This window comes from Lissotriton helveticus, chromosome 3_1, assembly GCF_964261635.1.
Source record: "Lissotriton helveticus chromosome 3_1, aLisHel1.1, whole genome shotgun sequence".
NCBI classification, from domain to species: domain Eukaryota; kingdom Metazoa; phylum Chordata; class Amphibia; order Caudata; family Salamandridae; genus Lissotriton; species Lissotriton helveticus.
In genome coordinates, this window is record NC_136061.1 from 1,743,825,556 (window position 1) to 1,743,851,327 (window position 25,772).

Genomic DNA, 25,772 nt, shown 5'->3' on the forward strand with positions numbered 1-25,772 from the left:
TGCAGAGCAAGTTCTGCCACTGACAGAGGCAAAGCTAACACCTTCTTTCTAGGCCATCTGAAGACAGACAAGCTGCCGCTGGCCTCCCCAGGCACGTGAAGGCAATTGGAGGCAGCACACATCTTTATGACCATGTGACGGCAGCTAGAACTAGCACAAGCATTTCAGCCATTTGAAGGCAGATACAGCATTGAACTTTGTCAAAGTGAGAGGGAATGGCGATGTACCACAATATCGTGTGAAGGATATCAACCTGCAAAAACATAATGTCCAGAATATTGAGTAATATTATATCACAGTGTCAACATATATAGGGTTACTATTCTTTTTTAATTTCAAGGTATTTTTATTAGTATTTTTAACACCAAATAAGGACCTATATATGTCTTCAAGGTACTCAGATGTAAAAAGATGTGTGGGTGCGTAAGCATGTATGTGTATTATGTATCATATATATATATATGTATATATATATATTTATTATATATACACACACATATATATATATATATATATACATATATATATATACACACACGCACATATTTATATTATTAATATAAAATTCACTGAAATAAAATAAAGGTTAAGGTGGTTAAAGTGACGTTACAGGTGGGTTAAAATGTCTGTTAAAAAAACATTTTAAATAAAAAACAAACCACTGAAATTCACCAGCCACCTCCTTGGGGTAATTCACTGAAATGCGGGGGGGCACACTCAGCTCCCCACGCAGTCCCCCCGAATCGCCACCTCCCCGGAGAAACTGTATTCTAAATTATATAAGGGGGCCACGTTGCCCGCAGCTCCGGGGACCACAACCTCCCCGGGGAACATTTTTGTTGGAGGAGGGCCGCGCGGCTCCCCTCGTGGAGCAGGAGATGGCCCTGGAGACTGCTACTCCCCAGAGCTAGCTCCAGCAATGTCCCGGGGTGGCCACCCCCGTGACAGTGCAGTTTGCTCTGGCTAGGCGGGAGCACTGTACCCGAGTGCTCCCGCCAAGCTATAGCAAACTTTGCTCCGCTTCATGGAAGCAAGTGCATTGAAAAACCAAAGGTTACAGGGACGTTATAGTTAGGAATGAGCTTTTTAAAAACCTTAGAAGTTCACTGAATAAAAACCCAAAGGTTACAGGGATGTTATAGTTTGGGGCAGATTTCACTCGTACAAAACCAGTGAAATTCGGCAGTTATAGTTACCTAAGCTAACTATAACTCACGACCTTGCAATGCACTGCTTATGACCTCACATATTACACCACTCATGACAGGCAGTACATTGCGGGGGCGTAAGTTATAGTAAGCGCAGGTAACTAGAACTGCTAAATGCGTTGTACAAGTGAAATGTGAGCCTAACTAGAACATCCATGCAACCGTTGGTTTTTCCAGTGAATTTTTAAGGTTTTGTTTAAATTATATTTCTTAACTATAACCTCCCTGTAACCTTTGTTTTTTTCATTGAATTGCTAAGGATTTTTTAAACTCTATTTCTTAACTGTAACCAGTTGAGGTTTAATTTCTGTGAAATGTGCATCATGGAAGAATGAATCCTGCCCTACGTATTTATCCAAGAAGACACCACCATTTTCTGCAACACCTCTACCCAACTGGAGTACTTTCTACTGGCTAACTCCTAAGTGCTACCACATTGGGTAAATGTATGCTGCATCTCCTACACTACAACTACGTAAAGGACATCAATAAAATGTCTCTACTGACCTTGTGTGTTTGTAACTTGGCCAATGTGATTGTTCCTCGAGCGTCTTCATCAGATATTTTTAGAAAATAGAACTGCAGACAAAACACACTTGGATGATTTGTACTTTGCAGAAGTGCTTCTTTGTTTCGGGGAGATGCAATTGTATTCCTAGGCACGAGGAAAAAGTCTCCAAAATGGGAGGGTAAGGTGCTGTGGGGTTCTTTTAGTAAGATGTCCATCATCCTGAGAAAAGGGCAAAGAGACTTTGCAAACCGCTAATGTATATAGGGTGGGGCCAAACGGACGGGGCTTGTGGGAAAGTTTACATACTTCTAGCTTATAAAAGTTTAGAACATGATCTCTTGATTCAGGAGCAGATGTAAAAAAGAACCCACTCATCACAAACACCATATGAGATTTTGCGCTTGAGATAAGCAAGGATACAAACACCTCCATCAAGTATTACAGATACATTTCCACAGTGGAAATGCAGAGAAAACATACTTACTTTGCCTTGGCCATGATCACTAAGTTAGGATGATTAGTACTCAGCATAAGTGGTGCTTAAACTTGGGCACTTGCTTTGTTGAAGTATAGGGAGGGGGACCACACAGCCCCCCTCCCCGGGCTCGATTTCTGCCCCAGGAACCCATCTCCGAGGGGCCTTTTTATTATTTTTCTAATAGGGGAGTGTGCTGTGTGGCCCCCCATCCACCCAGTCGATTTCAGCCCCGGGGACACCCATTCCCTGGCATCTGACCTTTTTGCAATGGGGGAGTGGGACCTTGCGGCTGCCCTCCCGGACCGATTTTGGCCTTATGGACCCCATTCCTCGGGGTCCAGCCATGGTTTCGGGGGTGCCCCCAGGGAACCCACTCTTCATTGGGACAGTGGTGGGGGGAACCGCAAGGCTCCCGCAGTCCCTGCTGGCTTCACACCTCCTGCAGGAGCTGGCATTGCACTTACACACAGGGAGCTGCTGAACATGCAGCTCTCTGTGTGTGAAAACAATTTGTCTGTTTCCCTGCCTGCTTGAGAGCAGGCATGGAAACAGACAAATGGTCTGCTTTCAGTAAATGAGAGCATTTTCAATGCTCTTGCTTGCTGAAACCAGTGTGTTTGCTGTGGACTGGTGGGAGTCATTAAAGCTCCTGGCAAGCCACAGCAAACAACTATGTCCCGAGAGGGGAGGTACCCCAGGACATAGCAGGAGCAGGTCCTCAGAGGTGGCGGTCCCCAGGGCTGCAGGGGTGCACTGTGGGCCCCCCACAGTAAATTGACATTTAGCTCCGGGGAGGTGGCGGTACCTGTGGCTGCAGGGGTGCCCTGCAGGCCCCCAGTATTATTTTGATATTGAGCCCCGGGGAGGTGGCGGTCACCGGGGCTCTGGGGCACCTTGCAGGGCTCCTTCATTAATTTGATGTCTAGCCCGTGGAGGTGGCGGGCCCAGCATACTTATTGTAGAGTGCCTTGGGGAGCTGGCGGTCCCCAGTGCTGCGGAGGGGGGGGGGGGGCTGCACGTGCTCCCATTACTTAATAAACATTTGCCCCGGGAAGATGTCGGTCCCCAGGGCATGGTGCGGGGATACCACGTGCATACAAACATACAACGGCCAGGGAGGTGGTGGTCCCGGGGCTTTCAAAATCCCTAGGAGGGGGGCCCGTGTGCCCCTCTTATTTTTATTATATGAGAACTGGATTCTCTTACATTTCTCAACAACTACTGAAAGGATTTACATCAAATAAAAAGCACAATCTGTAGTCCAAAAGCTAGCTTTCTGCCAAATTGTATGTAATTCTGTCCAGCGGTTCAGGCTGCAAGCGTGTTTAAAGGTCCTGAGGGAATTAACATGGGAAAACCTTATTTTTTTACACCCCTTTTTCTCAGCCCCTGCTTGTTAGATCACCCCAAAACCTTCCATGCACAAGACGACTCACTATGACACTTTTTTGAGAAAATTTCGTGAAGATTCATGAAACGATGCTAAAGTTTTAGGCAAGTTGAAAACACTTTCTATGGAAACATTGTCCTAACTCTACCTACTGGTGACCGCCAGTAGGTAATATATATATAATACTTAGAAGTGGAGTTAAGAATAGTAAATCTATATAATTTTACCTTTATTATTGTGGTAGTCGCTGTAGTCAATATTTTTTTTGGTGATATTTTGTTACTCAATATTGTGCCATACATTCGAAAGCTCAGAACTCCCTGCAGTGTAAAGATGGATAGAGCTAGCACTGGCCATGTGAAGACAAATAGAGTTGGCACAATTATCTTAAACAGAATTAACACTGACCTTCCTAGGAAGTAACTGGAGTTAGCACAGTGAACACTGATCTTTCGGGTGGTGGGAAGGCAAAGAATGGAGAATTATTATTTTAGATCCCAAAATGGGAGATACAGCAAGCACCCATCTTCATGAAAAGTAAAGGCAGATGTGGGAATCATATCCTGACGGTGCAGAGACAGACTAAGCTAGCAAGGATCTCTGCTATTTTTGGCCATATTGCACCAGATAACCTAGTTAACTGGCTACCATGGACATGTGACAGGAGAAAGAGGAGATAGCATAGTTATTTCACCCAAAGGATGCATGTAGTATATTAAAAGCACAGCCTTACCTTGAGTGGCAATGAAGTGATTGGACCGGTGATAGCCCTGCAAGAAGAAAAAAAGTGTTGAAAGTTGTAGCTTGCTCTTTAGGTTATCGGCCACAAAGTTCAACTTTCCAATAACACCTTCCTTAGGACATGAAAAATGATTAATAAAATGATCAGACATGTAGCAATACTAAAGCCACCTCTAAAACCACCTGTCACGGTGAGAATAATTTCTGCAACGAGACAACTCAATTTCTGTACTTTGGTTGGGGAAAATACCTACCTGCACCACTTGACACTCCCACTGAACAGAACACTTGAATTACAACAAAAATGATGTACTCTAAAGCCTAAAGCACCCTCCACTGATTGTTAACCTCAACCAGCAATATCTGCACTGAGGAACCAATAGCCATATGAAAGCCAAACATTTAACCATGTACTAAATGTATTAAAAAAAGCCAAGCAAAGGAGCTCTCGAAGGGCCCAAATTCAAGAAGAATGTGTGGACTACCCACTATGCAGCAGGGTGCTCCTCGTGATGGCGCTACACATGTTCATTGCCACTACTCAGTAAGCAAAAACTAATAATGCACACTAGAAAGTACTCTCTCTTCGGGTTAAAGTTGCCCTAACATGTTTATGAACACAGCAACTATTTGATTAAAGAAACTGCAATAGAGCTTTATTCTATGACAGGTGGCAAAACACACTTGGGAGTGGGCATTCAGCACTGATTCATGGTGCTTTAAGCAGGAACTCCTGACATGTATGCACTTGCATCTCTCAGCAACGTTCCTCTCAATCCATTCTGTACATTTTCTTTCAGTCTGTAGGAAATGTAAAACTTCTGTAGAAGAAACACTGATATTTGTACTGCGATTTTCCTGTTCCAATGCGCATGGCTTGGCAGCCACATTTAAAGTATATGGTGCATCAAATAGCACAGCACTGCAAGGCATGATAATAACATGGAAAAACGTCGGTGTTTTATCATGAAGGAACACATTAACTAAAAATAATGTGTAACTTATATTTTAAAAACCGTCTGGAAAATTATTGTGGGAATGCTGCAAGGATAAGTAGTTTTAAAAATGAAAATGTGGCTGCAGAAATATCACGATCAGTGACAGAATGGGCAAATTCATTGTCATCCTCTTATTCTGAGACAAACGTTCCTATTTCGATTGATTCTTTATCATTATTTTAAAAATACCTCCAAAGCAACAGGGAAGGTAGAATTGGAAAGTAGCCTCTTGAAGTTTCGTCTGGGCATTGAACATTCTTCCAGGGACTATATTCACTGATCAAGGAGCTTTTCAAATAAATGAGCCTGTCAAAAATCAAATTCCATTTAATAATGTAACAAGTTTATCTCATTTTATTTTATTGTATCACCAGCATTTTTCTGATTACCTTTTAGGATGTTCTTAAGTGTTACACTGTCCTGTCAAATCACATGAAAAAAAGAATCTAAAGGAGTTCTTAAAAATATACACCGCGACACTCCCAAAACTAATGTCTGCAAGGCAAGTCTGGATTTTGTTTATTTTCACTCCATGTTGAATTACTATGTTATTAACTCTTTGAAAATGCTTCTTCATTCTTTCTGTACGACAACTCTCTTGTTTTAAAACAGAGAAAAGGTAACTTATATAGGAACTGTGAATAGCTTCATGTGAATTCCAGGTGAAAAGAAAGAGCGCCTGTTGCTATATGGCAGTGGTTCTTAACCTAGGGTTTGTGGGTGCACAACTATTTAGAAAATTAAATGTTAAAAGTTTAATAAAATGTATAGTTATGTAAAAAAAAACTGCAACATTTAATTTTTTTTAAAAAAGCACTGTGAATGCAAGGAAATGTTAAACTTGTGACAAAAAATAAGTTAGAGTCCCTAGGTTGATTACTGGAGTAGCGCAAGGCGAGCAAGGAGGCATCTAGTATGAACGTTTGGTGGTTCAAATGAAGAACTAGCAGCAAAAAAATACAAAGTGATACACTGCATATCGCTCTGCATTTTAGAAATAAACCCACATTTTGAAAAGCTTCAATCTTCCCATTAAAATTAAAAAAAATCTTTTTTTTAGTTTTACATGTAAATTTAATACAATATTTTATAATCTGTTTTCTTGTTTCTGTATTTTTGTATATTGCTTTGAGTTTCAAAAGCTAGAAATTACCTAGGCCAGGCTCCTCGGCTTCCTGTAGTTATTCAGGAGGGGTGCAAAGAAGGCCAAGGTGCAAGAACCACTGCTTTAGAGAGTCAAATTTAACTTCTAACAGTGACTTGCAGCAGCATGGTTACCAGGTACTTTTATATTAGCAGAAGAAGCTAAGCATATATAGGCTCCTGCTTACTTCGACCCATGCAACCCCTTATCCCATGGCACTATTTCATTGGTATTTGTGGATATTAGTATTCCTAGGAAAAGTTTCTGTGCAGCAGTGGAACCAGAAAGGAACAATTGAGTGCAAAATACACAGTAGACGGAGGCATGGTGGCGGATTTTTTCTCGAATGCTTAGCGCTCAACTTGTGGTCTAAGCTTCCTGAAATTCCACCACTTTAAAACATCAGAAGGTTACTACACAAGGCTGCTGGGCCGGTTTCTGGGGTCAAACTATTGTGCTAGCTTCAGATAAACAACGTATGAGTAATTCAAACCCAGCTGGAGAAACAGATTGTAAAATTCTGGGAACATTCCAGACTAAAAGGTGCACTTTGTACATGATGTAAATGTACCTACCTTTAAAAGGAAAACAATTTAGAAAATGTAGCGAGCCAGGATGAAAGCTCGATCAAAAAAGGAGAAAAAATATATCCATTTACATTTAAAGCAGTTCTGTGACTTCAGCACACAAAAGCATAGCAAGCGTTGGCGTGCACGACCAACAGTCTCTACTTCTGCCATGGGAAACATCCGCCAGTCCTAGATATGTTGCAAACACAGACACTTTTTTTTTTACATGGACACATGCACCACCATGCACCTGTGCACACATATCTGCACACATTTCACACATGTACACGTGCACACATTAACACAATAATAAATATTTGTACTCACATCCACACACACTGACTCACATGAACAGGTAGGTTGAGATGTAAAGGGTGGCCTGCACGGCGCTGGAGAGAGCCCCACAGCGAGTCTCTAAATATTATAAATTAGACAATTAGATGTAAATGCTGCAGCCACATTGTGGCACAGAATACGACATGGAGGAAGGCTCTCTAGTCTGTGTGTGCCCCACCTGTACTGAATGTGTCTACTGTCAGTTCACCCAGCTGCGGCACAAAGACAGTGGTAGCAGATTTTTACTTGTTGCTTGCTATTGGCTTTTCCTGAGACATGGATGGCACGTGTAAGGTTATCCTAGTTATATTGGGTGTCTGCTGCCCCTGGCTGTTACAACTGCAGAATCCATTTTTGATCTCCTGTGAGTGGTAAACAGGATGGAGTTTGAGGGAGCCTTTCAGACAGCAATGGATGTGAATTGCAGGGTTCCACCAAAGCATTCCCGAGGTCCTTTGTAGTGGACCAAACTCTAGGGTGTGGAGGATAGGAGACAGAGTATCCACTTTGATGGACAACCCTTGCCCTCTTCCTACTCCAGTCTTTACCACAGGTGCCACCCCAAGAGGTTGAGAGATAGCAGAGTAGGAAAGACCTTCTTTTGTGCCTTTGTTTTGATCTCCACTTAGAGGGTGTTCCCAGCCTGAACCCTCCTTCCTGCTGACTCTGGAAGACAGACGGTGGTTTTACCAGTGTGGGAGGAATAGACAAGTCAGGAACTGCCTAAAACTGATCATGATCTAGACCTGTGAATGACACAATGTCTTTCTTAAACGTGGAATAAATATAAGGCAGAAATCCCAAGTAAAGGATTTCTCCTTGATCAATACCAGGAGTCATACACCGATGGATGGCGATTCAGCACAACACTGATAAGATAGAGATCATGACATGTGGACAATGGCACAAACACCAGTCTACGGACATATGGCCTAAGGAACTGGACACCCTGCCAGCTAGATTAGGTGAAGGGAGAAATTAGGGGCAAATACGGCCTAAGATCTGTTCCTAACACCACATGCTAAGGAGCACCTTCTACACAATGAAAACACAGCGATGCAGCTTGCCATTCCTCAAATACCAACACAAACTGCAAACTATCTGCACTCTTGTGAACTCAAAGCACAAACTAAGCCAGTAGCTTAAATCTTGGTGACCCATGCTTCATAAAATGCTAAATTGAATGAATTCAAAAATCTACAGCAAGATTCCTTCACTTTCACCAGAAAAGACATGGCGCCAGTCCTGTAAATACTTCACTGGCTAGCTGGTGTTGGGCCTTCAAATTGCAAAGCACTTTGCATAATACCCAGAGCCTCCCAAGGGAAAGGGCCAGTATACCTTCAAAATACATTCAAACAATACAAACAAAATAGGACACAGTGCTCCAGGCTAGCACCACGGACAGTCATACCACCGTACAATAAGAAATCCGTATAGGGATCTACTTTCTTGGTACAGGCCACCAAGCTCTGAAACTCATTGCCCACTTGAAGTCAATACATCCAGGGGCATTTAAAGTTCGGAAAAGAGCTGAAAACACTTTTGTTCTTATGATGAATATAAATATAAAATTGCTAGAATCTAGAATGATAATTCTAATATTAACCCCTTCCATGCTGCCGTCGGCCATTGGCCGACGGCTGCACTACCTCGCTGGTGCTGGCGTCGGCCAATGGCCGACGCGGCCCCAGTCGTTTTGCGCAAAATCAGCGGCGCAGCCGAGGGGTTAATAGAGCTACTGAAAAGTACAGACCAGCACATTATACCAATAGGACCGACAGGGGCAGCCACCCCATATTGAGGAACTTCATTCAACATTACTTCACAATGATATTGAAATACGGATCAACTATATTCACTATGCCTCCTCAAACAACATTGGAAGTACTTGCTGCAAAACTCTGCCGCTGAAGAATGCAAGCTCCCTAATGACATATGTAATTCTAACCATAGCCCACTACAGCCCAGACTTCACAGAGATCGTATATTATACCTACCCCACATTCTACCTAATACCAGAAGATGGAGTACAATTAATTTGGTACTTATGACCACCTTCTCAGTATCTATTTGATATGAGCCATGTCATGATATCATATCCATATAATATCATATCCCAATTCATTATCTGTTCTCAAATCGGAAATGGAATAGGGATATACTGTATTGAAGGACTTGTGCCACGCTGCGGGGAACTGGACAGCACAGAAACAGTTTATAGCAGCACATTTAACAATAACTTGATACTAATCAGACAAGCCTGCCAAGACCAAAGAGATCTGCCACAAACAGATGATCAACGTAAGACTAACATATCCCACCACGCATTTCCCAATGGTCACATACTCTGAACTTAGATATCATTCTATGACAAAAAAGATGACAATAACACACTCCATCTTGGAAAACCTCCGCAGTGGACATCTCATAATGGCAACCCTATAAAGAAGATCAATAACCTCTCAAGACACCAACATGGGAAAGAATCTAGAGAACATAAAAGAAAGATTTCTTACACAATAAAAAGGAGCGGGTAGAGCTCATCAGAACTGACATCTTAACACATATAGTAAAAATGCATGTCTACCTCTCACACTTCCTCATCAATCACACTGCCAAGCACTGCATCCCATAACATGATATCCACATCTCGTGGTCATCACACATGACAAGGAAACACACCTACCATAAAAGCTCAAGCTTGCCAGGTTAGGGCTACTTTGAAAGAAGAAGCCAACAGACAGCTGCGGAGGAGTTATGGAGGTACCTTTGCACAACAAACAATCTGCCTAGAAAAGGAAGGTTGTGAGGAGCCGTACAGGGAGAACTGAAATTGGTCTGCTGTACCCCAGAGAAGACACTTCGGGCCAGATGTACGACCAATATTTGCTGTCGCAAAGGGGATTTCAGCCTCTTTGCGAACGCAAAATTGGTCAGGCCAATGTACTAACCCTAATTTGCGAGTCGCTAATCAATTAGCGACTTGCAAAATAGGGTTAGTGACTCGCTATTAGGAAGGGGCGTGCCAAGGGCGTCCCTTCCAAATACCAACTCAAAAACCCATGTATGAATGTTTTGCAACCGCAATTGCGGTTGTAAACCACTTGCACACAGGAAGGGATCCCCTTCCTCTTTGTGAATGGATGCAAAAATATTTTTTAAGGGCAGATAGTCGTCCCGGGGACCACTGCCTGCCCTTAAAAAATTAATATGAAGAGTTTAAATTTTCTTTTTTAAATGCAGCCGGTTTTCCTTTAAGGAAAACGGGGTGCATTTTAAAAAAAACGGCTCTATTTAAAAGCAGTCCCAGACACGATGGTCTACTGACCCCAACAGGCCCTCATCACTGGGAGTGCTAGCCATTCCCAATGGGGTCGCAAATTGCGACAGCCTCATTAATATTCGCGAGGCATGCAATTTGTGATCCCATCTTGAATCGCAAACAGTGTCTCAGACACTGCTGTACATTGTATTTTACGACCCACAAATTGCTTCTCGCAATTTGGGAGTCGCAAATTCCAATGGTCGTACATCTGGCCCCTAATCGCCAGACCATTTGGTGAGGCTTGTGACCTGGGGTTCCCTGCAGTGCACCCGGTGCAAGAGCTCCCTGTTCTTCAAAGCTGAACTTGAATCTAGGGCTTATGAAGTCTCCCTCATGGTCCAAAGAGCCTTAAAGAAAGCGAAAGGAGGTGGTGGGAGTGCCGCTGGAAGAAAGAATTAACCAAGAAGCGCTGTGACGATTTGGTGCTATGAAACATTGCTACAGTGATAAGCAGGTTAGGCAGACCAGAATAAACCATGCCTGTGGCATCTTGGCACTACAATAGGATTCACAATTGCAGTCAGCCTTTCATGACATTAACAAGATCTCTGCTCCAACCTGCAGTGGGCTCTTTCCTTGTTTGGGTGGTCGGCTTGAGCTTTGGGCTTGAGGAAGATCCCAAGACAAAGATTCTGCCCTTTCCCCTCAAGTATGAGTGCAGCCGCCTAATCATAACCATATCTATGGCTCACCCTCTCATCTGACCCAGAGGTGTGTGTCTGTACACAACTGCACGGCCAGAGGATGATGCAAGAGGTCATTAGCCTTAGCAAAGACCATCACTGCTGCTCTTCCGAACGTGTAGTACCATGCACATGGCCAAGAGCACTGTCCTAGTCCCAGACCCAACCAACAATGCATCATGGGAAGAGAATGCACACTGAACTGTACTGTCTGACACCAAGACCTCCGACATATTTAGGAATTCTCACAGACACAGGCTTAGCCAGAGATGGGATGGGTATTTTGTCAAAGCAGAGGGATACTTACTTCTCGGTTTATCCGGATCTGTGTGACCCCAAAATCGGGCAAGTCAGGAGGAGAAAGAGAAGAGCAGAGACAAGGAAAGTTAGAGGAGAGCTTTGAGGAGAAAACAGATGCTCAAAAGACAGCAGGAGATATAGGAACCTATTCACAGAGTGCAACAGCACAGACAGCAGAATGCACTTTGAAATCAGTAGAATAGTCTCTCTTCACACCTTTCGTGTGTGGTACTCACGTCTATGTAGTTGGCATTGATGTAGTCTGCATTTGGATCCCCCTGCATGGGGTGCAGTTTCACTCGATGACGATCGTCTACAAAAGGGAAAAATGCAAAGTTACATTGTGGAATATACAAAAAAACAATGAACCCATGAAAAATCTGATGTTGGACAATATTTGTTTATCTCTGACGCCAGTTTCCAAACATTGATATTCTTCCATTGGATGTCCAATGCAAATAATTACTAAGCAACGTTCAGACAGCAGTTAATTGCTTTCCCTATCCCAACACAGCCATTTCAAACCATTTTGCCCCCAGAGAACGAGTAATTCCAGAGCCATATTTGACGCCAATGCTGCAGAAGGGCTACGTGTCAGTAAAATGATAGCAAAGTAACCTTCTGAAACATACAAAGATTCATATCAGTGTGCTGAAGGAAACCACTGATGCCATCATGACTTTGGGATTACAGGCTAGGCAGTAACATGGGAATACATGTTGGCAGGCAACTGCCTTCCTCTAAACTTTGTAAGTGGGGGATGAAAGGCTTCTCTCACTCAGGGGTCCATTTACCAAATTCTCACGCAGCATAGCAGCCAAAAATACTGCGCAATTAGAGAGAAGAAGAGTGCTAGAAGAAAGAGGACAACCCTACCTGGAAGGAAAGTACCAAATCCTTGGGGCAGAAACGAGCTGACTCAACGGGGAAGAAAGAGGCCAACTCAACCTGCATGAAAATGTTGATTGTACCAAGATGAAAAAGGCCAGTATTACATAGAAGATAAGAGAGTGGCTCAGCTCAAAAGAAAGATACAGACATTCTACCAAAAGTTGAGCAACTTAACCCCTTCGAGGCTGCGGACGGCCCGCGGCCGTCCCACGTGATGGTGGGCGTGTGCGGAGGACGGCCGAGGGCCGTCCGAACCCCGCCCACTGATTAGAGTTCCAGCACTGCAGCGGAATTCACACCGCAGTCAAGGTGTTAACCTAGAATAAAGAGGCTGATTCTATCTAAATAAAAGAGACCAACGCCACCAGGAAACAAGAGGACAACACTGCTGTAGGGTTTCTTCTCACTACAATTGGGAAGAGGCTTGATGTGCTATGGTTTCAGTCCCACATTGCTGAAAGTATGCACATCACTGTCACACCTCTGCCATAATGGAGGCACACGTAGCAAGGCAAACAGAAAAACAGTGATTGTAGCCTGGAATAAAGCTATCAGTGGGATTTAAAGTCCTGAAACTGACGGACACATTTCAAAAACACTACTGCCTTGGGACAAAGACAGCCATTCAGTCAGTCAAATGGCATTTGAGTACAAAGGGGTCTATTAGGATGGTGGGTGGACCTTCGTCTGCCCGCCACCCTAGCGGTGCTGGGACCACCCGCCAGTGGTGCGGCGGTCATGCACTGGTAATTAGGATGCCACCGCCATAGGGGGGGGTGTCATCCCCCATCCACAACACTGTGGCGGGCGGTGCTCAAAGCACTGCTGCCACAATGCTGTGGATGCACCTTGTGCATGTGCTTGCACAATGTGGCAGGCACCGCGTGGTACCTGCCTATGGTATCCCCCATGTGCACCCCCGATGCCCCCAACACCCTGGGAGCCCGCAACGGGCCCCTACATTTAGGAACCACATGCCTTTACATGGTGGCAATGACGCCATGGAAAGGCACTTCTCCGCCTGTATTGTAATATGGATGGTGGTATCTGGCAGACAACGCCCCCATATTCAGCCCCTTTTCTGCCTGGTCGACTCGTTGACGGGCAGAGAACCGGCGGACGGTCTTTCAATCCGCCGGGGTCCCCCCGCCATCGTAATATGGCGGGGGAAATGGGAGGCGGGCGATAGATAATGGCGGGCGGATCATCACTGCCATACGGGCGGTGGCGATCCGCCTGCTATTATAATAGACCCCATAGTGTTTGATACAAAGGCATATTCCAATGCTTGAGAATTATATGTACAAGCTGATATCCTTATCTTTCGAGCACTATAAGGGGAAATCCCTCTTCAGATCGTGTACATTTCTACAGATATATTCCATCCAGTGGCCAAATAAATCCCCTTTATCTTCAGGGTTGAAAAAAAACATGTGGGCTAAGGCCCATCACCTTTCCACCAAATGCTCAGAATTTTCATCGGCTGTATCTCGGATTGGACCAATATTAATGTTCTCATATCTAAGGGAAGGTGACACTTATTATACGAGTTTCAAATCTCCCGAATGAAATACAGTAGTAACTGTTACAAGTGTTTTACCAGAAAGGGACTGCATTTAATCAAACGTTCTCCAGTACATGCATAATTCAGGTAATCGGAAGACCCTGCTGTTAGTACATCAGCACTTAGGAGCCAATCAGAGTTATTTATTCACGTAAAACATTGATTTACAGATGATGGGGGATGATGCTCTTGATATTTCTAATACGCTAAAATATAGCAAAAGACCATTGTTTTTAGTTTCCCACGCCTCCCACATATCTGCATGAGCTCTAACTATCACTGATTGGTATTGATAGCTTTATTGGGTAACTTACAGTTCTGCATGGTGTCCTGTCTGCCTTTGACTTTCTCTTTTTTCTTCGACACATCCCAGCCTTCGAAGAAACTCTGCAATGAAGAACACAAGTCTTGTGAAAAGGGGGCCCTGGATGCCCTCTAACAGGGGCATTAGGTAAAATCAAATGTGTCTGCGTAATATACTTGATTATCCATAACAAGGACTCTGACCATTTCTTACACTGACGGAAATACCACAATTAGGTTGGTTCTGCTCCCGGGAGTAATACTGACAGAGGGTCTTTTAACATGTACTATGGCTACCTCCTGCCACTGAATGAGTTATGCTTTATCTCCGCAAGCTCATAAGAGCAGGGCCCTTTCTTCTACTCAACTACACTAAAAGTATTAATTCCTTGGTCTTCTTTTCTGTGGCTCACCAATCCTTAGTCTGAAACCCACTCAGTGGACTTTCAAGCCTTCACTATTTGATTTTGTACTTAAAGTAACACAACAAAGAGGAAGACTGCCTGACCGAATGTGGACCGGTCACCGGTTACCAATGCTGATGTGAACGGCTGTCATGGTACTGCTGCTGAAACAAACCTGGGGCGGAAGAATGGAAGTTGAGCACCAGAACAAAAAAAGCATGGAAGGCTTGTGTGGGTGGTGGTTTGTAGGAAGAGGGTGCAGATGGAGCAATTCCAGTGAAATTATGGATTACAGTGACACGAAAAAGCTGATCCTAAGCATAACCGTCTAACTGTTGGATTTCTAAGCCTATGCCATGTGTGTTAGGCACTCCCTTCTGCTGTCGAAAAGGGGAGCAGCACAAGTTTATTCGCAGTTTGTCACTGGCCTTAATTTAGTTGGCACCAAGGAGGCACATTCAGGTGGCACTACTAAGGAAAACCGCCAACCCCCTTTTATATACCATACATGTGTCAATAGGTCAAAAAGTTATAATATATCCAATATCAAATGCAGAGCCCAAAAAAACTCAAAATGATATTTATTGAAATGCCGTTCAGATGTATATATTCAATATTAAACGGACGTTCATATAACGATATGAACATACTTTCTCAATATCATTATATAAGACATATTTAAGTGTGTAACATACACAGAAATACATGCCAACCCCACCTTCCATACCATTCAATAGTTACCCATAACAATTATTCACCTTCATTCAAACCACAACTCACATATCCACTGTTTAAAATGAAAAGTAAAACATAGCCTAAGGTTCTGAACATTGGAATAGAGAGCGAGTGGTCTCTTTGTACTCCATCACGTCAGCATTTCAGACAAATATCTTTACACTTCTCCTTTACTGACTACCATTTTATGTACCCAATAACGATATTCAGATATACAATAATTTAATCTGTAAAAGCACCTGCTTGGTGCCAACATCATAATACTGTGATAATTAATATCTGTGAGAGCCCTTTTAGGTGTCAACTGTTTGTCAGAAAGCCTTTGGGTGCCGATGTGTGTTTCAGTGCGACACAGTCAACGGGCCTTCCACAGGGCAGCCAATATTCAATCCCCATATCTGAAATCTAGGGAAACTGGAGACGGGGAGGCAAATATTCTATTTAAAGATATTACTGTTCGGGTATGCAACCCATTACATCCTTTTACACACTTTATCTGGAGCAAAACAGAACAAATTCCCTTAAAAGCCTCTATACGGAGGACCAGGAAGCCTTGTGTGTGTACATATGCATTCCTGTCTGTTGTCACAATGGACAATCTGCACTAAACAAAAAGAATGATATTCTCAGTAAGGGGTGAGCTTTATCAAAAGGGCTAGCTGTTAGACAAGGTGAATTTGCTCAAACACCTGCTCGCATACACAATTGTCAAGAGTAGCTGCCATTCACGCTCCCCACCTCAAAGGTCTCTTTTATGGACTCTTGCTAACTCCCAATGTGTGGGTCAGGCCTGAGTGCAGGAAGTGGGTATTAATACCTTCTATCATCCACTGTCCCAAGAGTCTACCAGCAAATTCACCTTTATGTGATCCTATGAGGGTCAGTGGCTGCAAAGCCCCCGAGGCTGCAAGGCCCCAGAGAAAGCACAGGGTAGAGCAACAGATCAGGACCTTAAAGAAAACCGAATATTTGCTACTGCAGGAAAGCATCATAGGATGTGGAATGAGCTGCCTGACTTCTAAAATGGCAATTTGAGAAAAGAGACAGTATAGAGAAGTAATGTAAAACGAGTATTGGCTAAAAAAGTATTAGTGTTTAGAATTACAAAAAGTGAGCGGAAACGAGCATACTTCTGAGGTCAACCAGTCCTGACTGACATCTCCTAATTTCCCATCAAGTAGATGCCAATGAAAGACTCCATCTCACCTGTTGTTGACCTTACCCTAGGCCTACTGGCCTATCGGAAAAGTGGGTCATCCCCCCTCAGACTAATGACTCATTATGGAATATGACCTGCTTTACATTCTCTTAAATGCAAGGGGGTGTTTCATCCTTTCACTCAAACACCACATTGCCGAAATTGCTAATTCATACATAAATCTTGACGCAAAAGATATCCAGAAATTGTATGAAGGATACATCATATGAGAGGTGCAGAATGTGTATAAAATCTATAGAATTACAGTTGCAGTTTCAGAACACTCCATCCATTATCTGTATGAGAGGTACAATGTGTGTATTTACGCATATAGGTATTATGTGAGCATAGTATGTGAGAGGTTGAGTGGTGATGTGAAAGGTGTGTGCCACAGTATGCAAGTCACTGTACTGTACGGGCAGTGGAGCGTGGGATTTGAGGTACAGTATGACTGCAAGAAGTTGGTACAGTATAGACGTGGAAGATACAATATGTGTGTAGTTGGTATAGTGTGAGTGAAAGTTGTAGGAGAAGTGAAAGCCAAACGTATGGGTTCAACCCGTGCAGTCTGGATGCAATTGGCTAAGTATGCATGCACAAAGCACTGTATAGTTTTAAGAGGTATAGTATATTCTTACAAAGTAAGTTAAGGATGTGATAGGTACAGTAAACGAAAGTGGGATAAAAGATGTAAGAGCGCATGGCAGCAAGTGACTGGGACTGCTACAATAACTACAGTAAAGGTGTGAGACAGAATATGGGTGTGTGGTACAGTACGTTTGTATAAGGAGTGTAAGAAATACAATATCAGAGTAAGAGGTATATCTAGTATATGAATGAGGGAATTAATATGGAAAAAAGGCAGCGTCCGACTGGCCTGTAGGGCAATCAGGCAGTGTCTGATAGGCTGATCTGACATGTCAGTGTGTGGGCCGGTTTCTGTCTATTTGTGGGCCTGTTTTATGGTCTGGTGGGCCGGTTTTTAATGTTGATTTCCAGGATATTAAAAAACTATTGCCTGCAGCAAGCTCAAAATCCATGCAGTTAAACATTTTCCCCAGGTTGAAAACATAGGCCACGTTTTTAGCTACCCAATTCTCTAATAGGGGCTACTTATTCTGGTGACCAGGTCTCTTTACAGTCCCAGTCCAACTCTGGAAAAAGGTACCATATTTTCTGCTGAAATGAAAGAGCTCAATCAATTATGAGCTGTAGCCAAGGGTGTTCTGGCCTCAGCGGCCTGTTGCTGAGTGGAGCAGGCTCCTCTTTTGGTAATAGATAGCAATAAACAGTAGTAGTATTGCACATCTAATTTAGCAAAATTCAATGAATTTGAATAAAACTGAAACTGAATTTACATTTACAAAAACAACTTAGAATATAAGACAAAGTGACTGATTAAAATAAACACTTAAACTCTAGGTTAGCTGCTCCAAACTCAATGAAACAGAGTTTAGATTATTATTTTGAATAACATGCATTATACTCAAATCTAATGCCAGTATCAGCATGGGCAGCTGACAAAAAATGCATTTCAATCCACTTAGTTAATGAAAAATAATTGCCAAACAAATTATGTGAAACTGCACCTGCTTATAACATGGCAAATTAAATCACATTTGAAGAACATTTGCTGAAACAAAATCTACACAAACTGCATTGAAATAAACTTCATGACATAAGAATGCAAAACATGAAACCATAGTATGGAATAATCTGTTTTAACTGGATCAAAATTCAATTTAATTGCAAACAAATCAAGATGGCTTTAGGACACCATCTGAAATTAAGCTAATTAGATTGCATATTATTATCCTACCAGTGTAATAAAATATAATCCATATAATTAATATAAACAAACAAAAGTAGATGCCTTTAGACCAAAGTCAATTATCACACTAAGTAAAATGCAAGTTCTATCGAAAAATGGAAAATAAATGTAGCTATTAATCTAGTTTGCATTACAAAAGGTAGAAACTAATCAAATGAGGGCAGTGATGCATGGGACATTGAGGAGTACTATCTGAACTCATACTGGGATCTCATTACAAAAAAGCCCGCTGTTGAAGTTCACAGTAAAGAATTTTCAAGAAAAACAAATGTGCTTATCTAATCAACCACTAAATGACAGAAAATGCACAGCATGTGAATCCATAAATATTTTAGCTTCAAAACCATGCTTAACATTGTCCCAGAATCTACCTATTAACATTTCGATTGCAAAAGCCATACAGGAAAGCTTTGAGGAAATAGACATTTTACTTTTTCAATCAACCATTAGACATCACAAATAAGCACAGCATGGTAATCTATACTACAGAATCCTGCTCAAAGAACAAACATAAGTGAGAGTACCACTAAATGAAAACCCAAACAGAATGCATAAAGTAAATGTGTGACAAAACCTTGGAACATATTCACATTTACTTAGTATCCATGTACTAAAGTCTGAAAACTGTAATTGCTGTGTATTTTAAACCAAAATCAATGGAATGCAAATATATCCTGAAACTGAAATCAAACAATTCAGATTAAAATTGGACTCTATTAAAAACTTTAAGACTATTGCAACACTTGACTGGAAAATGTATTAAATGGAGTTATAATAGAAAGAAAATATAACTGAAACATAGATGATGCACAAAAATTGAAAAGTAGTTAGGATAGTAAAAAGAGGATTACATATTTATAAAAAAAACAAACTCTCCCAACAAGAAACATAGTTCAACACATTTGGGAGATTAAGTGAATGCAATTAATCTATTCAAATGAACAAAATATATTTTAATTAAAGGTAAAAGAAGCAGCCTTACTATAGTAAATCCAACATAAGACTAATTAGAATCCAAATATCATACATTTGCAATACAACAGTGTAAATCCCTTTCACATGAAAAATCAAACGTTAGTGCTACGCGACACCCAGTTCAGAAAACAAAATTATCTGAATGTAAATGCTTACTATAAATATAGATATTGCAGCAATTCACAATTAAAAACCAATATAAACCTGTGTTTGCAATTGCTCAATTAGACAATATTTATATCACATACAAAACAAACATGGTGGCCAACAGTGCACCAAAATATCAAGCAACTTGAATGTATGAGTTTTGACATTTTGCCAAACATGAATGTAAACAGCCTTTTAGTTTGAAAGCCAGAAATTGTTTGTGTACCGACAGCTTTCAAAATACTGGAATAAATTAAAAGACTAGGTACTTCCAAAGATCTAAATATTTTTTCAGTAACAAATGTGAAAATACCTGTATTAGAACACAAATATTAGTCTTACATGTGCAGCAATATATGCAAGACAGTGATTAAAATAGAAGACAGAAAGCAGACAAGTCCTTATGCTTACCAAAGCTGTATACAAATTGGGTTACTGTACCAAACGTATGACATGGAACTACATGAATTTCAAGTACTAACTGACTACCATAACAAATAAGAATGAAACTATTGTATAACACAAGCATTGGAAATGCAATAGGTCTCGCATTAGGAAAGTTTGAGCTATTGGTCTTATAAATGATTTTTTTTTTTATTTATGTGTTGTTTTTGAAAATACCTAAATTAATAGCTTTGTCATTTACAATGCCAATAGTTATAACTTTCGCAAATGTGACACCTATAGCATTTGCAATGCATTAGGTCTCGCATTTACGCGAGTTTAAGCTATTGGCATTATAAATGATAATGCCTTTTATTTATGTTTTAAAACGCAACACAAATAAAATGCATTGTTATTTACAATGCCAATAGCTAAAACTCGCGTAAATGCGAGACCTATTGCATTGCAAATGCTTGTTTAATATGATAGCTGACTTTTTGATAGTTTCTTTTGCGTTAAAGAATGATAAAGGGGCAATGTTGCAGAAAATATATCAAGAGTCAGTGAGATAATATGTGATGAACAGTATTTGAGCGAAAACATATAAAGTCATAGCACTTTAATCATGACTGTTATAAGAACCATACACTGAGTTGAATAAACATAATGCAAAATAAAAGGAAGGGAGGTGGGTGGGAGGCAAGAACGGGGGGTGGGAAGGAGTAAGGGAGGGTAAGAGGAAGGGAAAGGAAATGATGGAGGAAGGGAGTGTGGAAAAGGATGGGAGGGTACTTTAGACAGAAAGATTGAAGTGAAGCAGATAAAAGAAAACAGGAAATTTGAAGGCGGGGGAAGAGAACGAAAGAAAGAAGAGTCGAAGAAAACTGCAGGAACAACGAACGGTGAGAAAAAAACAGCATGAATAGGAGGAAGGAGTAAAGGGCCGATGGAGGAAATGAAGGGGGCTGGGAGGTCAAGAAGTTCCTGGGTACAAAGGGCGATGGTCGAAAAGTATAAAGGAATAAAAAAACGGTAAAAGGGAATGTATAAGTCAACGGGTGGTTAAAACTGTTTCTAGTTACACCTAGCATGTGGCAGACATAGGCGAGGTACCTTAAGCTTGAGTGAACCAGGGCCATAATATGAAAGATGCAAGTTAAGTGTGATTTGCCCAGGATCATAATGTGGTTAAGTGGCGGAGCTAGGATTAGATCTTTTTCCGGGCTCCATTACAGGTGACTTACCCTTTAAACAACTTGCCTTGAAACTAAATGAGAGGTATGAACATAAATAAAGCGAGAGAGAGAGAGAGAGCGTTAAACAGTGACTATGAGAGAGAAAGAGACAAAGGGGGATGAACGATAGAAAAATAAGAAGCAACACCTGACACTGACAGGAAAGGATATGTTTTCACTGGGTTTTTTTCTCAAGTGAAAGAGGGAAAATGTCAACAGGCGAGACTGCTTTACATTGTAAAACAAGTTAAATAAGGAGAAACGGCCGGCCGGGAAACTGAAAGCACGGCCAGCCGGCCGTGAAAGCCTTTGATGCTGCAGGGGGTGGAACGGCACCAAGCTGGGCAGACACTGCCGGCCGGCCGTGAGTTGACTGAAGGAGACAGGGGGGCTGGCGGGGAGGGGGAGGGTTTGGGGGAGAACGACAAAGAGATAGACAGACAGATGTGAAAGAGAGAGAGGCGGAAGAAAGAAAGAGGAGGGGGGCAGAGAAGCACAGAGAAAGAGCTGGAGAGATAGTTGGGCGGAGAGAAAGAAGTTAAGTAGAAAGCGCGTGAGGATGGACCCATAGGCAAGAGGGAAGGCAGATGGATCTAATGTTACAAGAAGAGAGAAGGGTAATGAAGAGAAAGCGGCACAAGTTAAATAAGGAGACACGGCCGGCCGTGAAACGGAAAGCGCGGCCGGCTGGCCGTGAAAGCCTTTGATGCTGCAGGGGGTGGAGCGGCACCAAGCTGGGCAACAGATGGCTGGCGATTTGATGCTGTGCACGCGCATTTTAGGTCAATGCGCTTGCGCATTGACCTAAAAGCGCACGGGCACAGCATCAAATCGCCAGTCTAGGTAAGGTCTGTTTAAGCCCCTATAGTCTTGCTCCGCTCAATGCGCATGCGCATTGAGAGGCGAGACCTAAAAAACACAACTAAATGCATGGCCAACCTGAAAAACTAAATCAAACCAGCATCAATTGCAACAAAAAAAATCATACACCACTAGACAGTAGTTCATCTACTAAAGTGGAACATATTTAGATAGTTTGATTGAAAAATAAGTGTCGAACAAAAAGAAATATGGATAACTGCAGTCAGTAGCTGATTGAAATGTAATTGCATCGTATTACAGATAAAGGGTTATAATCCAATGTGTATGTAAAATCAAATGGAGGATTGGTCAGGATGCTACACCAAAAAAACATGAGTGCAAATGCAAAGATTGGTTTTCTTCAACTTTAGTACAAATACAGATCTACTTTGGAAACACAACAAATGGGAATGTCATAAGAAGAATGTACTGGAAGCCACACATTTGAATATGATTATTTGTAAACAGATTTTTATTCACTTTCAGCACATCAGGTAGTGTTAGTACAATGAGTCCCATCATATCATAAACAGTGGTTATCAACAATCATGGTTGTAGCTATACATTCCTGCTCCTCACCACCTGTAGCCATCACCTTGGGGGCAACTGCGCTCTCTGTTCCTAGCAACTTCCACAGTATTGCATTCAATATCCCTATGCCAGAGATCAACATCTCAGTTGTCTGTTCTCATCTTCACGCATAACTATTTCAACAACAAATAGGTAAACAAACCCCTCCCCCTCATCCCCTATACCCCCCCCCCCTTCAGGCAAGTCGCTCCATCATGTAGTTCCCAGTGGGTTTTAGTATCTAAGCATGACATGCATCTGGTTCCATTATTCTAGTAGTGGGGTGACCACAGAGAGGGAGCCACTATATAGTACATGCATGGCAATCCCCTAGCGGCGCGCTCAGGCAAGGTCGCAATTCAATCTCTACCCACAAGTCTCCTTACTCTGAGGGTGGGGCTGCATCATCAGTCGGGTGCTTGAGTAAATCTACCAGTGCCATCCATGCTCTCGCTGTCGCCAGTGTTTTTTCATTACTTGTTCTCTGTGCCATCTGTAATCTAAAAATCCCCTCACAGTCTGCCTACTTTGTGAATTCTCGCAGCCATCGTGAGATATTAGGTGCATTGGCCACCTTCCAGTGAGTGGTAATTTCTCGCTTAGCTAGGACTAAGCCCAGTTCAATGAATTTGCTGGTCACTTTATTGCGGGCAGTGTGGGGGAACCAGTGTAATAAGCAATATACGGGGTCAGTGAGTTTCTCTATCCGTTATGTCTCCTAATTTAGTCGTCACTGCTCTCCAGAACGCCCCAGAAGCGGGCACTCCCAGAACATATGCAAAAATTCAGCGTTTTCCAACTGACATCGCAGGCAAAGTGTACGGGTCCCAAAATATTTGTTCATCTTGTGCGGGGTGAGATATGCTCTGTGGAGGACAAAGAACTGGATTAGCTGGAATCTCGCGTTTCTGGAACACTTCCATGTCCTTTCTACCATCTCCTCCCATGGCTTCTCTTCTATAGGTATGCCAAGGTTCATTTCCCATTTGTCACGCAGGTTCTCCAAGGGGCGCCTGAGCTCCTGGGTGAGCCGCCTGTCGAGGCAGGTGACCCGCCTTGATCGTCCCAGCTGCTGACACACCACATATTGGAATGCCAAAGAGGCCGGTGGTTCTGCCATCCCTTTCTTCCAGTGTTTACGGATGGCTGCTGTCACTGCGGCATGCAAGAGGAAGTCCCGCCTAGGGAGATCATACATCTCTAGGAGGTCATCAAAGGGTATTATTATTATTAATTGAAATTTATAAAGCGCAACTAAACCCGTAGGCGTCAAGGCGCTGAAAGATGGTAAACTAAATGCTCAGGAGTCGCCAAGGGATGAGTTACAGATAAGCTTCTTGAAATAACCAAGTCTTGAGTGATTTACGGAACAGGGCATGGGATGGGATCCCCTTGAGGTCATTGGGGAGCGTGTTCCAGAGTCTAGGCGCAAGGAAGCGAAAGGCCCTTCCACCCCATCTGACCTTGGATATTCGGGGGACAGCCAGCAGGTTTTTACTGGAAGAGCGAAGTGCCTTACCAGGGGTATAATAGGCCACAAGAGCACGGATGGCTTCAGGCCCAGTCCCATTAAGGGCACGATGCGTGAGGCAGAGAGCCTTAAAGTTATTCCTCGCCTGCATGGGGAGCCAGTGCAGGTTTTTTCTGATAGCCGTGCCCGAAGAGCGTTTAGGGGCATCCACAACAAACCGGGCAGCCGCATTCTGCACAGTCTGAAGGCGCTGGACCAGACCATTGCTAATGCCCAAATACAGCACATTGCAATAGTCCAGCCTGGATGCAATAAGCGCAACTGCAACCTGTTTGCATGCATCAGGGGAAAGATAATGAACAATTTTCCTTAGGATCCTCAGAGCATTACAGCAGGTGGACACAGTCCTGCTGACTTGTTTGTCAAGCGAGAGAGTAGTGTCCAGAATGACCCCAAGATTGCGGGCAAAGAGGGACGGCAAGGAGCAGGCGCCAAGGACGGGAGACCACCAGTCCATTGACCAGATCTCACTTTTGCCCCCAAAAATGAGGACCTCCGTTTTCTCCCCATTCAACTTAAGGAAGTTCTTAACCATCCATCCAGCGACCAACTCCATAAATTTTTTTAAGTTATGAGCGGTTATGCTCACAGATTGAGATATGGAGACCCTAATCTGCGTGTCGTCGGCGTAGGAAAGAACTTCTAGCCCAAAAGATCTTATGAGCCTGGCGAGTGGGGCGACATAGACGTTAAAAAGCGTCGGGCTCAAAGAGGAGCCCTGAGGGACCCCACACTTCACAGGCTTGATGGGTGACATATAATCGCATAGCTTAACCCTTTGCTTCCGTTGGTCAAGGAAGGATGTTAACCCCTTCAATGCGGATGACAAAGCCAGCTCGTCATGGGCGTTACCTGCGCTACGCGGATGACGAGCTGGCTTTGTCACAAACCGCGCGTTTTTCAAAAATCAGCGCACAGCGGGAAAACCCGCTAGCGCGGTAGCGGCTAAGAGGCTGAGTGCAGGACCCTTGACTCCCAGCTCGCTGAGTCGGCTAGCCGGAATGGTAGGGGACAGGGTGTCGAAGGCCGCCGTTAGGTCTAATAGCACCAGTAAGGTGGTCTGGCCGGTGTCGACCTTGGACCGAATGCTATCGACAACCACTGTGAGCGCCGACTCAGTGCTGTGAGTCCTACGAAAGCTGTGCTGTGAGGGATCCAGGGAGTTAGTACTGTCGAGGAAGGCACTCAAATGAAGGTTAAGGTGTGCCTCCAAGAGTTTAGCAGGGGCCGGAAGGAGAGAAATGGGACGAAAGTTCTTTAATATCTCAGGATCCAGAGTAGATTTTTTCAATAGGGGCTTGACAATGGCCAATTTCCTCTGAAATGGCCAGATTCATTACCTCCACCAAGGGGGGCACGAATAGTCTGTCTGCAATCTTTAAGAACCTTTAAAGGGCAGGGGTCAAGCGGTGACCCGGACTTTAGCTTGTCCAGCAACGTACTGAGATGATCAAGAG

General features: G+C 42.9%; 1 protein-coding gene across 2 annotated transcripts in view; it reads right to left on the reverse strand.

The window, feature by feature from the left end:
• The window catches only part of PTPRU (protein tyrosine phosphatase receptor type U), an 870,052-nt gene that overhangs the window by 103,401 nt on the left and 740,879 nt on the right, over positions 1–25,772 (reverse strand). Inside the window, exons 17-20 of one of the 2 annotated variants that reach the window (XM_078682520.1) lie at positions 14,456–14,528; positions 11,923–11,999; positions 11,694–11,711; positions 4,321–4,357 (exon numbers count right to left, since the gene is read on the reverse strand). In XM_078682520.1, coding sequence (XP_078538646.1) covers positions 4,321–4,357; positions 11,694–11,711; positions 11,923–11,999; positions 14,456–14,528 — 205 coding nt within the window. The remainder of the gene's footprint in view (positions 1–4,320; positions 4,358–11,693; positions 11,712–11,922; positions 12,000–14,455; positions 14,529–25,772) is intronic. The other variant, XM_078682521.1, reaches the window with a different exon arrangement.